Genomic DNA, 13,140 nt, shown 5'->3' with positions numbered 1-13,140 from the left:
CCCTTACAAAACACTGCGTGCAAGTTGTGCCTACCATCATTTTGTTGAGACAATGCATTTTGTCAGCTGTGCAGGAAGGCTGGAAGCAGCAGGGAAAAATACGTGTGGCCAAAATGGATCTGGCTGGACTAGAAGGGCTGTCATGCCAGACTGCCTGCGTACGCTTGCACCAGAAAGTCCCCTGGCCGTGCCAGTCTCTGGGAGGAGTCAGGGCCAGGTCAGTCCAGGCCATCTCATCCCACATGAATATTGTCCTCTCAGTGACTCCGGAGTAGCCGTACCTCAAAATTAACTTTTTTTTTTTTCTGAAAGGCCGCATAGGTAACAGATGAAAATGGATATGCTATTTTCACTGTCTGAGCACAAAAGGCAACTGATCGCAAAATCCCTCCTTCACAGTCACAGGCATGTCTGATGAGTACAAGGAACCTGAATTCAGATGCTCAGCAGCATCAAAGCAAACAAAAAGCATGGTAGAAGTCTGTTAAGAGCTGAAGCAACAAAGGTGTTGCTCCCTCTCTAGTGAAAATAAGAGAGCTGCCAGTAACTCAACTAAAACAGGAGTGGAAAAAAAGCCTTTCAAGTCAATATTCCTATTCTCTATTTGGCAAAGCAAATGGTGCAGTCACATCGCAGGTGATGGTGAAACCCTTCTTGCGTCAGCAGTAACTCAGAAAGTTGTTTGAGAGCAATTGCAGAGGGTAAACATAAAATCACCAGATCTGAGCAACTATCATTCCAAGTTTTCAAAAGATCTGGCCAAGAACACAGTCAGGCTGTTCAGCCTGATTTTCAGCAAGTCAGAGAGAAAGCAGGTATTGCAATACTGCTTCTGGGCTAAAACACAAGAATATAAGGTAATCTGTCAGTAAGAGAGCATTACATAATTAGCAGCAATATAAACAGAATACAAATCTCAAAATAATGCTACATAACTTTTATAATCAATCAAGGCTTCAAAAAACTGCAATTTCTTGCTCAGCAGCTGGATGGTGCACAAGATTTTGTTTCTCTGTACTTGAAGGTGGGTCCTGTTTAGAGGAACACGAGTACTGCTGCACTTTCAGGGAGATGACACAAGGATCACACTGGTTTGCAAGCACAGCATGAGGCTGGAATAGCAAATAAATGTCTTTGCATGGAGGAACAGTGAATCTTCTGATGGACAAGCAGAAAAAAAATCATGTAGAATCAGAAAATCTGTCGAAAAGTATTTAGAGAACAGCCCTTTGCTCTTTAATGGTGGCTAAGATTATTCATCAAATTTGGCAAATATTTTTAGTTAAAGAAGTTGAAATTGGAGTGGGAAGGACAAGAAAAATTCCCCTAAGTCAAAAGGTCATGTGTCGGTATTTTCAAAATGGAAAAGTTTTCTGCCGAGCTAACACTTTTGTTTCAAAACAGAACTATGGCTAAAAGCATTAGCTAGTAGGAAAATGAAATAAAACATTACATTTTGGATCAAATTAAACATTTCAGTTAATCCAAAACAATTTTCTTCCCAATTTTTCAGTTTCTACTGAACAGAAAATCCATTATTTGGAAAGTTACCATCATACACTGATGAGCTACAACTAAAATGCTAGGGAATAGACTTGAAGACAAGACCTGGAAAAACCAGGACAACTGCTAAGGTCCGTGAAATAGTTTCAAAGACAAGAGAGCTTTCTCTAGAAGGAAGGACTCCAGGTACATTTAGACATGTCAAAGAAAACTGAGGAGCAGCCTTATTACAGCCTGTATGGACAACATCTTTATTTTCTCCTTTTCTTTTCTTTTTTGAAGCCTAGCTGACAGAAGTATAACAAAACACAACATCTGGATTTGAAGCTGTACAAGTTTTGACCATGATCACAGTTTATACTGCTCAGAGTGGAGTTAGTTAACCTTTGGAATAACTTATATTGTGTTGGATTGCCTGTCACCAGCAACTTTTAAAATTACAATTGAACATTTTTCCCAAAAAAGATGCTTTGCTAATGAAACAGAATTGTCAGTGAAGGTGTGTTTAAGGTGTGCCCTATTTTGGCTAAGATACATACTCCTCTCTACCAGCTTGGTCACTGCAGGAGAGCATCCCTCGAGGAGGAGCAGCACCTCCCGAAACCCTGACAAGCCCCAAAGTAAGGGGTCACAAGGGCAGGGAGTTTTACCTACCGAGAGACGCCATGACATGCCCTTGTCCCTAGAGAGCACATTTACCCTGCAACCTGCAGGCAAACCCACCAGAAGAGCAGAACAGTATCAAAGCAAAATGCTGTCGCTTAAGGGAACTCCTTGGCAGGATCAGGCATCCTTCTCAAAATACAAAAAGGTAGAGGAAGGAGTTGTTGCTACCTGCACCACCCTGCTCTGCAGGTAAGGATGGTGTGAGCCCAAGATTATCTCTTGGGGTTTAACCCCAACTGGCAGACATGTGGCTTGTGGCACCCGCTGAGCGGTGCCTGGGCACACACATGTGCACACTGAGTGCTCCTTCAGGCAGCTGCCATGCCCCCCGACACGAGCCAGGGCACACAACACCCGCTTCCCTGGCCGGGAAGGGGTGAGATTCAGACCGCGCTCTGCTTTTGAAGGATCGTCACAACAGCAGAGGTGCTACCACATACATCGCTTCCTACGCACCTGAGCCAAAGTCAGGCTTTATGAAGTATGCCAGGCTTTCCAAAAGCCACAAAACTACGGATCAGACTTTCTTGGCTTGTGTAAATTGGTACAGCTGAAGCAAAAGCTGATTTAAAGCAACCAACAGTCTGCTCGCTTATATTTCAGAGGTACCACAGAGTTTAAAACAAGTTGGATGTAGCGACCCCCCTGATCCAAGTGTGCCAAGTTTAAGGGAACCTTTAAGCCAAATGGGTACTTTATAGCTAGTCCCTATCATTTTGTAAGGTCAAATGAAAAGCTCCACTTTAACAGAGCACAAAACTGAAGATGTATTTTTTTTCTACCAGAAATGCTAATGCAATACAGAGGGTGTGATTTTAATTACGCTCTCCTGTGAAAGCGATGAAAAATTTACCAACTTGCATGCATAGGTTTATTTGACTGCACATTCAAACCATTGCCAGTACACCAAGCTGTCCTAGCTTGAAAACCCAAGAACATTGAATGCAATAATCATATGCTAAAGTTTGAAAACGTAAGTGCACAAAAGTCAGGAAATTCAAAAATTAAGTTATCTACTACAACCATACCTCAGCTCTAGTAGTCAGCCTTATTGTACTGCTTGATTTTACACGCCATTATAGATCTATGCCTTAAAATGTGGCCAGGCCATACCATTGGTGGGATTTTTTCCTAAGGAACATCCTGAATTTTGTGCATTTCAAATCTCGCTCTTAACATTGCATTAATATGTTTGCACTTAACAGTATCATGCTCCAGAGTTTCCTCCCAGCATAACTTGGGCCAGAAATAATCGGCAAGAGTTGCCAAAGGATAGGACAGCACCAGGGCGTCCCACCGGACACCGCTTCGCAAACCAATTCAAGGTATTTGAGCTCCATCGTGTGGAATGCGCCTGCACATACAATAGGCATAAAATATTTGGCTTCCTAATAAATCGCTTGGGAAGGGGAAAAAAAAAATCTATCCCCAAATGTAATATAAAAATCATAAAATTCTGCTTTTACAGAGATTGCTACTGGAGTTGTGCTGCAGCCCATCACCGTGCAAGTCGCAGCGACACAGCTTTTTGATGAGCATTGAGACCAGCTCTCACTGCAGGGCAGGTAATTAGACTCAATTCACACTAGCATTTGCTGCATTGGTCATGGAAATGCTGTTACATGAATAGCTCAGCCGTGCACGGGACTATTACTTTTTTAAAATTGCCTATTTAGGTTTTGTATCCTTTTTTCATTCAGTGCTGGAACACTGAAATGCACAGCCCAATGCTGTTTGTATGTAACAGGCACACTGTGTGACCTCTTTCTCAGATTTTGCGTCATTCTGCAGCTTGGGTTAAGGGAGTAAGAAAGAGTTTCACATCTGTATTTTGGTTAAAATCTAATTTCTTGCAGCCTTTTAGGCTGCAGCCTCCATTCTGGCAATGTCTTTGTGCAGCATCTAGCCCAGAGGGGCCATTATCTGGCTGGCTCCCTGGGATGCTCTCGAAGAGCTCTCTTCAAAGTGAGTATTTTTCCTAGACAAGCAAAGGCTCCTGAATTTCTAGAAGCAGTTCTGTAGCAGGAAGAATGTTGCCCTGACAATAGGTATAGTCATATCTATAGAATACATAAAAAGATAGATAGATGTCGTTTTCAATTTTGTATTTGTTACAAATTATTCGTCTCTTACATACTGCATTTCTCATCCCTGTTTCATAATGAGGAAGAACGTACACTATTAAAAAAAAAATTAAAAAAAAAAACCCAACTAATTACTCTGAGCAGCAACTCAAACCCATCGTGACCACAGCATCAGGAGCAAGAAACAAAGCTGGGCTTCACGACCAGCAGGCAAAATATTACTCTGTTCCTCTCTAACTCGCCCCGTGGGGAAGCTTTGCATGGTTTACCTTTAGCAGTAGCCGCTTCTCCGTCAGCATGAGCCATGCGCTGCATAGCGGTCGCTCCAACACAGACCGGCATGCTGATTTTCTGCCCTAAGACTGAGGTTGACAGGTCCATTACCGACACGTCCCTGAGCACTCGGGGGTACAGCTTCCATCTAACACAGAGACAAATAAAGAGAATAAAAAGCCTGCATCATCAGGGTTATTTACAGTTCCTAACGGCCAGGAGCAGATTTTCCTGGTGTCAGGAGGAAGCTGGAGGGGAAGAAGCTGCACGAGGCACTGAGGAGGCTGGAACAGAACTTCACTGTGTGACCCAGAGCTGGACCCACAAAACGCACAAAGCCAGGAGAGAGCAGGCAAGGAGGGACCAAAGTCCATGGAGGGTGAAAGAGGCAAAGAGCCTTTGGACATTATTGGCTGATATCACCCGAAAGAAGAGACAGGAGCTGCAAAATAATAAAGGTCATGGTAAGTCTCAGCCTCCTCAAAAACCTTAGGGAGAACAGGATGACAGAGGGTGTGTGGGAACAGGAGAAGTCATCAGCCCCCCTCAGCTATTCCTTCTGTGGACTAGGGAACCAATGGACATGGAATTTTGGATCAAACTAGCCTGGCCAGCATGCTTAACCCTCCCCGTCCCATGGGCCTCTGCAGTGAGACTACAAAGCAACACACTGCCACGTGGGAAGCGGGTGGGCAGGATGGCTGCCCTGGCTTTCCTCAGCTCAGAAGGGTGTGGTATCCACCACACCACATCTCTGCTGGCGTGGAGACTGAGCCGCTTCGCTCAGAGAGGCCCCGTCCCTGGCAGTCGCCGGCTGCTGTGCAACGTGTAGTCCCTTGGGACTACAGCTGCTGCCCCCCGGGACAGCCCGTCGTACCGCAGGGACTCTAGACTTCCAGGGAAAGACTAAATGCAGCCACTGTAATTTGGTGCAGAAAAAGGCCAAGTAGCACAACTGCTTTCCCAACAGGGCAAATTACAATCTAGTCCTTGAATGATGTGGCCCAGCATCTGCTCAACCATGCACGGCTTCGCTTTGCTGTCCGCCAGAAACCACATGTGCCCAGAGCTGGGCTTTATTCACCACTGGGGTCCTCAGCCCGGGTACAAGTAGAAGCTGGCTCCAAAACAGAGCAAGCTAAAACACACTTAACCTGAAATCACAATTTATCATGGTCAAGCTGGACATCATATGCTTGCCCACACAGAAATTTGTCTTCCCCCACAACAGCAGCAAAACAGGATCGCGATCCCTCTTATGGGGTCAACAAGACGACACCGCAATAGCCAAACCTTTATTAATAGGGTTGCATTCCTGGGGATACCTGTGAAATTGGACTTTTTTTTTCTCACCATCCAGGCAATGTTACAGGGCAGCCACTGTTACTACAAGCCACAAGAGGGTGTGCATTAGCAGGGGCTGCCTCTCCACACGGGTGTGCACTGAGACAGGCCAACCCTTCTCTGCAAGCTATAGTAGTAGGGTATGCATCAACCTCTTCCTAAGGCATCCCTCCCCGTGAAAGGGCTCTGATGGCTACTGGATTTTAATTACAGAAAATAATTAAAAGCTTAAGCTTTAGTACTGCTGATCCTGACTACCTGCTCAGCACTAGAATGCCTGAGACTCATAATATCATTATTAGCATGGAGATGGCAACCAGAGCCACTATTACCCTCAGACTATGCTCCAACAGTGAGTAGTGGTTAGCTTGATGTTGCAGATTAAACTGACAAGTTAGGAAAAAAAAAAAAAGACAAGAGACGATCTCTTCATTTTATAGAAAGATCAAGAGGCATTTCCGTAAGAAGCCTGGGACAGAGCCAGGACAAGACCCAAATTTCTGAAGCCCTATAGCACCGGGTCGTGCCAGCTCTCCAGGAAGCACTCCCCAGGGAGAAGGATGGTTATGATGCTTGGAAGGAGACATGTAGTTGTGGGAGTCAGCTGTATTACTCGATGCCAAGACACACACTGCAAGTATTTCTCCTCAGACTTGTTTTCATGCTATTGTATTGGTCTGTTATTTTTCAGGGGAGGATGTGCTGAGGGTGGGACAAAGAAAACATGATGACTTTTTTCTCCCTCTTTCTTCCTAATCCTCATTCCAAAGGCTTTCTCCCAGCTCTGAGACATTTTTTCCCAGCAAATATAAAGAAAACAGAAATCCTTTAATAACATTGCTCATTTTTATGGTCAAACTTAAAAGCATAAAAATGTGAAATATCTTCCCCAACCTCCCAGTTGCTCTGCTGTCCTGGACCTGTCAGATTTTTACCTGGTGCAAAACACTGCCATCTCAAAGCACACCCATGTGGGTCAGTCCTGACATACCAATGTTTCTGTAGTGCTTTTAGCTTGGGAAAAGAAACAGAAAGAGCAAAAATCCTCCCAAGAGTGTACAAAAGAATATTGAGGTTGTTTCAAGCAGTGATAAACGACCTCCTTCCCACTCACCTTTATGTACCACCAAATTACTCCATCCATGAGTTTTTTGGGGTCCTCAGGCTCATCAGCCCCAGACTTTAAACATGTCTCCTCCGATACTTTCTGTGGCTTCTCTTCCCCTCACACTTTATCAGGTTGCATCCTCTAGACCAATGTCAAATCAATATTCAGGACTGGGTATTTTCTGGGTCCCATGAAAAACACCAAAGGGATCACTACCTTAGTATTACACTCTAAATAAAACCTGATCTTTGCTTTGGAAACATGGATGTTTTCAGCTGTGAGTTTGACAGACACTTGAAATGAGACATTTTCTGGACAAGCCACAGGGGAATGCCCTTAGCAGCAAGCAAAATCCAAGAGCAGTATTTCCCAGTAACTGGAGCGCACATTCATTAGCCTGCTACTTATCTGCTTCCTCCAAGTCTTCTTTGAGTGAAAAGATTTCCTGGATATTTTGTAAACACTTGTACATTTCTTTTATTCATCTTCTCCTTGTCACCCAGATTTTTTTTTTCCAGCCAAGTCCACACTCAGGTGCTGCAATCAGCAACTGCAAGTGAGGGCACCTTCATTTCCAGCTGGAAGCAGGGAGATGCCACAGCAGGGCAGGCCACAAGTGCTCCCCATTCAGGCAACTTCAGCTAAATGCTGTTTTGAAAAAAGGATCAAAGGGAAGGAGGGGGGATTAGTGTTTGGGGTGTTTTTTTTTTTTTTTTTCCCCCCTCAGTGCTTAAAAATTTCAGATTGTAAATTAACTTGCCACTAGCTAAGAGGGAAGCATTTGCTGTTCCCTCCCCATTTTCAGCTGTGAAAAGTGCTGAAATTTTCAAACTGTAACACATTTTGAAGCAGCTCATCTTGTTTCCCTTCCACATCCATGCTAAATAAGCCCTTCATGCGGCACGCTTGGGCAAGGACACACCATTCAGACAGTCTCCGCCCCAACTCCAGCCCACTTTGCTGCCTTCATCTCCCCTACAGCTCCACTTCCCATCCTAAGGGGCAGGTGCTAGTGCTGTGCAAGGCTAACCAACAGCTGCTTCTGCTTGACAAAAATCGTTTCTCTCCCAGGGTGTCTTGCTACGCACACAGCAACTCTTTTGGCAGCACTCTGCAAATCCGAGGTGAAAGACATGGCAGAAATGTAACCAACTTATTATTACAAGCATTCCTTTCCTTTTCTCCCCCTTACAACTTCACATGCTTGTTTGACCCCAATCACATTCTCAGCTTTGTTTTTTTAACTAATATTCAGATTATTTATGTGCCCAGTCATTTTAACACCCTTAATACCTAGCTACAAGATGATGATACATTTGCAGAAAATATGCATCGATGCTGTCGCTGATAAACAAGGTACTGCTGTTCCTTGTACACGACAACAAAATGCATCTTCTCCAAAGGCCGCCAGGCAGTCAGCAGCAGAACATGTCACAGCGGATTAGCAGAAACGCATTCCTACACACACAGGCATCCCCCTTCATTAAAATGCCGAGAGGGGAGATTTCAGATTGATTTCTTGAATGCCATCGAGCCAAAGGTGCCTCGACCTTGTCATAAAACCTATTTTCCATTCAGGCCCCTTGGTTCCTTGACAACTCAAGAGTGAATTTAACCGCCAGAGAGCTCAGTGCTGGAAGGACACACCGTGTTTCGGGACGCAGAGCAAATGCAAGGTGAATAGGGTCAGATGCCATAGGGAGTAACGTATGCTCTGACATCCCAAATCATCTTCTCTGGCCTTAATGCCTCACATCAGTGTCATCTCCTCAGCATTTGAAAACCGTGAATAAAAAAAAAAATTAGCTGGCCTTAGCAGGAGCACACTGATGTTGATATGCCAGGTCCAGTTCTTCCTTCAGACCCAGAAGAACTGGAAGCTAGAGGAGAGTTACTGTACCTAGCGCTAACCTCATCTTAAACACTGGCTTTTCGGAGACATTTTACGCTCTGGTATCTGATGACAGGTCCAAAAAGTTTCAAGTTCCTGTGCTGTTAAAAAGCCAGGACGTTCATTTTATCATCTAATGAGTATGGATTTTGCTGCTCCAAAAATTGCATGGGCCATTTGAAAGGTATTCCAGCATCTGTTGAAACTATCATTTGTTTGCTAGATCAGTCCTTAATAATAATCTATTTATTTCTCCATAAATGCAACCATTTGGTTGCCCCCCCCAAAAAAAGCGCTCACATACAAACCCAACACTGATTTTTCTCCGAATATAATCTGTCCTAGCAGTCTCGCTCACCCAAATAATCCCGCACCACAAAGATATGGGTTAACAATTTCTGCTTCAGTTTTGTGCTTTCTTCTCTTCCATTTAAACATAAACATTTATACATATACCTATAAATATTTAAATAAACTGTAAATGTTTTTAATCAGGCTGAACCCTGCAGCTAAGCTTCTGACAGGGGAAATCAATGGGAAATGAGGCTGAACATACTCGTTTCTTTCACAAAGTCAACTGGCTTTGTGATCTTTGTGGCTCGGGGGTGTAAAGTCCATCTTACTTTATATTTACCCACAAGCTGCACTCAGGAACAGGGAGAAAAACCAGTAACATGCTCAGAAACACAAAGACTGTGAGCAGCAGTCCTGCACCCTTAAACCGTTAGGCCATGCTTCTCCCAACAGCGTCAAAGAAAAAAAAAAGGAAAGATTTTAAAAGTTGCTTGTGTCAAACAGGTTTTATAAACCAAAACACCGTGAAGTCTTTATACCAGGTTCCTATCTTTTCTAGATGTGTTGCCAGGAAACCATTGTAAACACGGTCTAACGAACTGTTAACAGCAGCATCTCACGTGCTAAGGAAATAGGAATCCACCACCATGTCTTGTCCCTCGGCAGCGACAAGTGGGAACCTCTGTAGCTATCAAGATCAAGCCCATGGAGCCCTCTGCCCAACATACTTCCACACAGCTTCAAGGGCCCACTGAAGGGGGTCACCTTTGCAGAGGGGAAGGTCCATCTGGCTGCAGGCAGCAAGTGCATACTGCTTGATGGAAATACTTCAGTTTGCAAATAGACAGGTACAGGAAGGCACTGCCAATGTTGAGAACAGTTTCACATGTTTTTTAGTGCTACAGAAGGGCTATTTTTAACTCTGACCACCTTTACTATTATCTCCCTCTTGTTATAGACAGATAAAAGAGCACATTTGTCCATGAAGCTGTAAATCACTATATCCATGATGCTCCAGCCCTGCAGCCTTTCCACTTCATACAGGTAAAGCTGGTAAGCCCCAGCAGATGACTTCACCTGCCATGCCCATCCTCACAGGAAGAATTGTGCTAGCGCTGCAGTGGCCAGAAAGGAGGGGACCGCACGTCTCGCCAGGGGAGCTGGGTTTCAGGCTCTGATCCCAGCTCTCCCGCTGATCTGCTGGGCGACTGTCAGCACATCACCACACTTTTTGGTGCTTTGGTGGACACCCAGAAAGAGATGTAGATAAAGAGCGATGGAAAGGTAACGAGCAAAGCGTTGACTTCAGCATTTCTGCCCATGACCTCTCTCTGGCTGTCAACAAGCTCTGTTTGATGATTTAATAGCCGAGTCTTTTAGACTTCATTAACTGCCTTTTTGGAAGATGTTTAAATCGCCTAAAGCTACTGCAGAAATCAGATCTTGTTTTCTTTAAGACAAATATACAAAGGGAGGGGGAGGAAAGACAGAAACACAGCTTCCATCCCCTTGCCTTCACTGCTGAGGAGCAGGAACCTAGCACTGAGGGCCTTTTAGCCACACCAGGACCTGGCAAATGTAATTTACTTTTTTTTTTTCTTTTCTTTTTTTTAATGTCTCAGGCTGTTCTGCTAATGAAGATCTCCTTCAGTTCCAGGCTGTCTGCAAGCTCTGCAGTTTTGAACACCTCAAACTGGAGGCCCTTACTGAAAATATGACAGAAGATGCCAGGAAAGAGGAGGTGAGCCTGAACCCCACAGATGACCAGCCCCATGTGAGGAGGTCTTATCAGAAGCATCTGCCCCTGTGGTGCAAAACAGCTTCACAGCAGAGCTGCTCTTACCTCACCACTAACATCTAGCTCTGCTAACACCAAAACAACAAGTGGACATACCCAGCTTTTTGTTAGCCTGTATCTGGGCAGTTTAGTTTTAATCATGATTAGCTGTAGTGGTTAGTAGTAAAATGTTCGCTCCTACTACAGTTCATTGCCTTTGAGCACTTCCTTTGAGTGTCCTTTCCGTAACATCTCATTTTGTTTTTATGAGGGCAAATAACATCATAGCATCTGGAAGCACTAAACAAAATAAAATTACATTTAAAAAAAAGCAGGTGAGCACTGCTATATCCCCTCCTACTCCCATTTACTCCTCGGAGCGGGAACGGTCCTTTGGCTTCTGTTTGGACAGCACCAAGCACAAAGGGATTTCCAATCTGCGATGGGGGATTCCGCGTAGGACTAAGGGGTCTGGAATAAGTGGTCAGCGTGGAGGTTAGTTTTCTTCTTCTCCTGACATTATAAAGCTTTTCCAGATGTGTCCCTAAAATGAGGGTTTTGAACTGATTTCTGAGATCTGACCATTGAGAATACATTCAATAAATTACTACTAAGTTTCCTAGAGCCCTAACAAAGTTGCATGGGATTTCCAGCTGAATTTCTTGCAGCCTGTGGAAAGACAACTGGAACAGTAACCAGGATTGCTGCTTTACAGTAAAAGCAAAGTGGAGAGGGAGAAAGACTAAAGACAGATTGAAAAAGTCTTGTTTTGATTTGTTAGACTCAGAGGGATTTAAGACAAAGCCTTTAGAGATTAGCAGAGACAAGTGCAGGGGGGGTTAAATGTCTGCACAAACACAGCACCCGAAGGAAAGAGAAGCCAACAGCTGTTTAAGCAGTTCGACCAGGCTCAGCTGGGCTGAGGCCATCAGCCTCCAGCTGCCGCCTTCCCTCTGCAGCACTTGGGCTTACACTCCATGGCAGAACAGCAGCAGACATTCAGGGGATGGGGAACCAACTGGCTTGATGTGAGTTTTGATGCTGGCCCACTGAATCTGACAGCAAACGCCGACTTAGATAGTGTTGACCTTGTACTGCTGGGACAACGGGTCACCTGCGTTCAGGTTTTCACAGGGGGGCAGTCCGTACGTCAAAACTGGTTTATAATCGTTCCCATTGTTTACAGTAGTTCCTGGTGAAGTGCTGACCTTCTGCTGAGGATCCCCCCCAAGCACAGTTTGGCCACCCAGGACTGAGCCCTGGAGCTCACAGCTCGCTCCAGAGCTAGGATGTGCAACTCCTTTTTGCTGGACTATGCAGCTCTGACCTAGCGAAGCTGCACAAGCATTTAACAGGGAAGGCTGCATTACTAATTCCATTTAAGAAGAACAGGCAAAAGGCAAAACTGACTCGGGACCTTAAGGGTACATACAACCCCACCACAAGAGTCCCTTGCTGGTGTTAATAGCCCAAAATGCAGAAACTGGAGTTAAATCAACTGATTAAATATTGGAGCTGAAGGACTCTTTAGAGAATTTACATTAACAAAAGAAATAAAATGCAGGTAAAGCTAAAAAGGTGCTAAGGGATTTTAGGAACAGCTTCTTGACAGAAAACGTTAGCTGGAGGAGTGAAAGGGGAGAGACAGTTGCTCTGACACAGAACTGTTTGAGGGTCATTTTGATAAAAACCAAAAAAGTTTTAGAAAAACTTGAGTTTTGTTCACCCAGAAAAAAAACAATATTGCACCACACCTACTAATAAAGCCAAATTTGCACCCTCCACCTCAGCTTTAAATCATCCTCCTACCTTGAAAATGCTGCTACATTATCTGCTAGCGTTTCCTGGTCATCTGCTCCGGATCGGTAATAATCATACACTGATTTGGGGAGGAATTTTTTAGCATACTCTTCAAAATCAGCTATGCAAACTGGTTTTCCAGACATGTTTGCAGATCTCACAGGGTTAGTTTATTCCTATTTCCCTCTCTTTTAAGCTCTATATTTTTGTCTGTAAATCATTAATACGGGACCTCATCAGGATTCAACTTACCCACATACCAAAAAAAAAAAATACACCAACTTCTTGTGTCACGTTGGACTTCAGCACCACATTTTATTTCATGTGCTCAAGGCCAACCTAGAACATAATGAAATAAAATATGGCAAAAAGATTAATCAGCAATGAGAGAAATATGTAG

The 13,140-nt window shown here is 44.2% G+C and overlaps 1 protein-coding gene across 1 annotated transcript; it reads right to left on the bottom strand.

Annotated features, from left to right (window-relative positions):
* Window positions 1–733: 733 nt before the first annotated feature.
* Window positions 734–12,886, bottom strand: HAO1 (hydroxyacid oxidase (glycolate oxidase) 1). Its single transcript, XM_010281398.1, has 3 exons — window positions 12,750–12,886; window positions 4,523–4,674; window positions 734–837 (listed from the first exon to the last, which is right to left on the bottom strand). The coding sequence occupies exons 1-3, from the start codon at window positions 12,884–12,886 to the stop codon at window positions 734–736; spliced, it is 393 nt and encodes a 130-aa protein (XP_010279700.1).
* Between the last annotated feature and the right edge of the window lie 254 nt (window positions 12,887–13,140).

This window comes from Phaethon lepturus, unplaced genomic scaffold (assembly GCF_000687285.1).
Source record: "Phaethon lepturus isolate BGI_N335 unplaced genomic scaffold, ASM68728v1 scaffold5992, whole genome shotgun sequence".
Classification (NCBI taxonomy): Eukaryota; Metazoa; Chordata; class Aves; order Phaethontiformes; family Phaethontidae; genus Phaethon; species Phaethon lepturus.
This window is presented reverse-complemented; position numbering and strand designations above follow the sequence as displayed.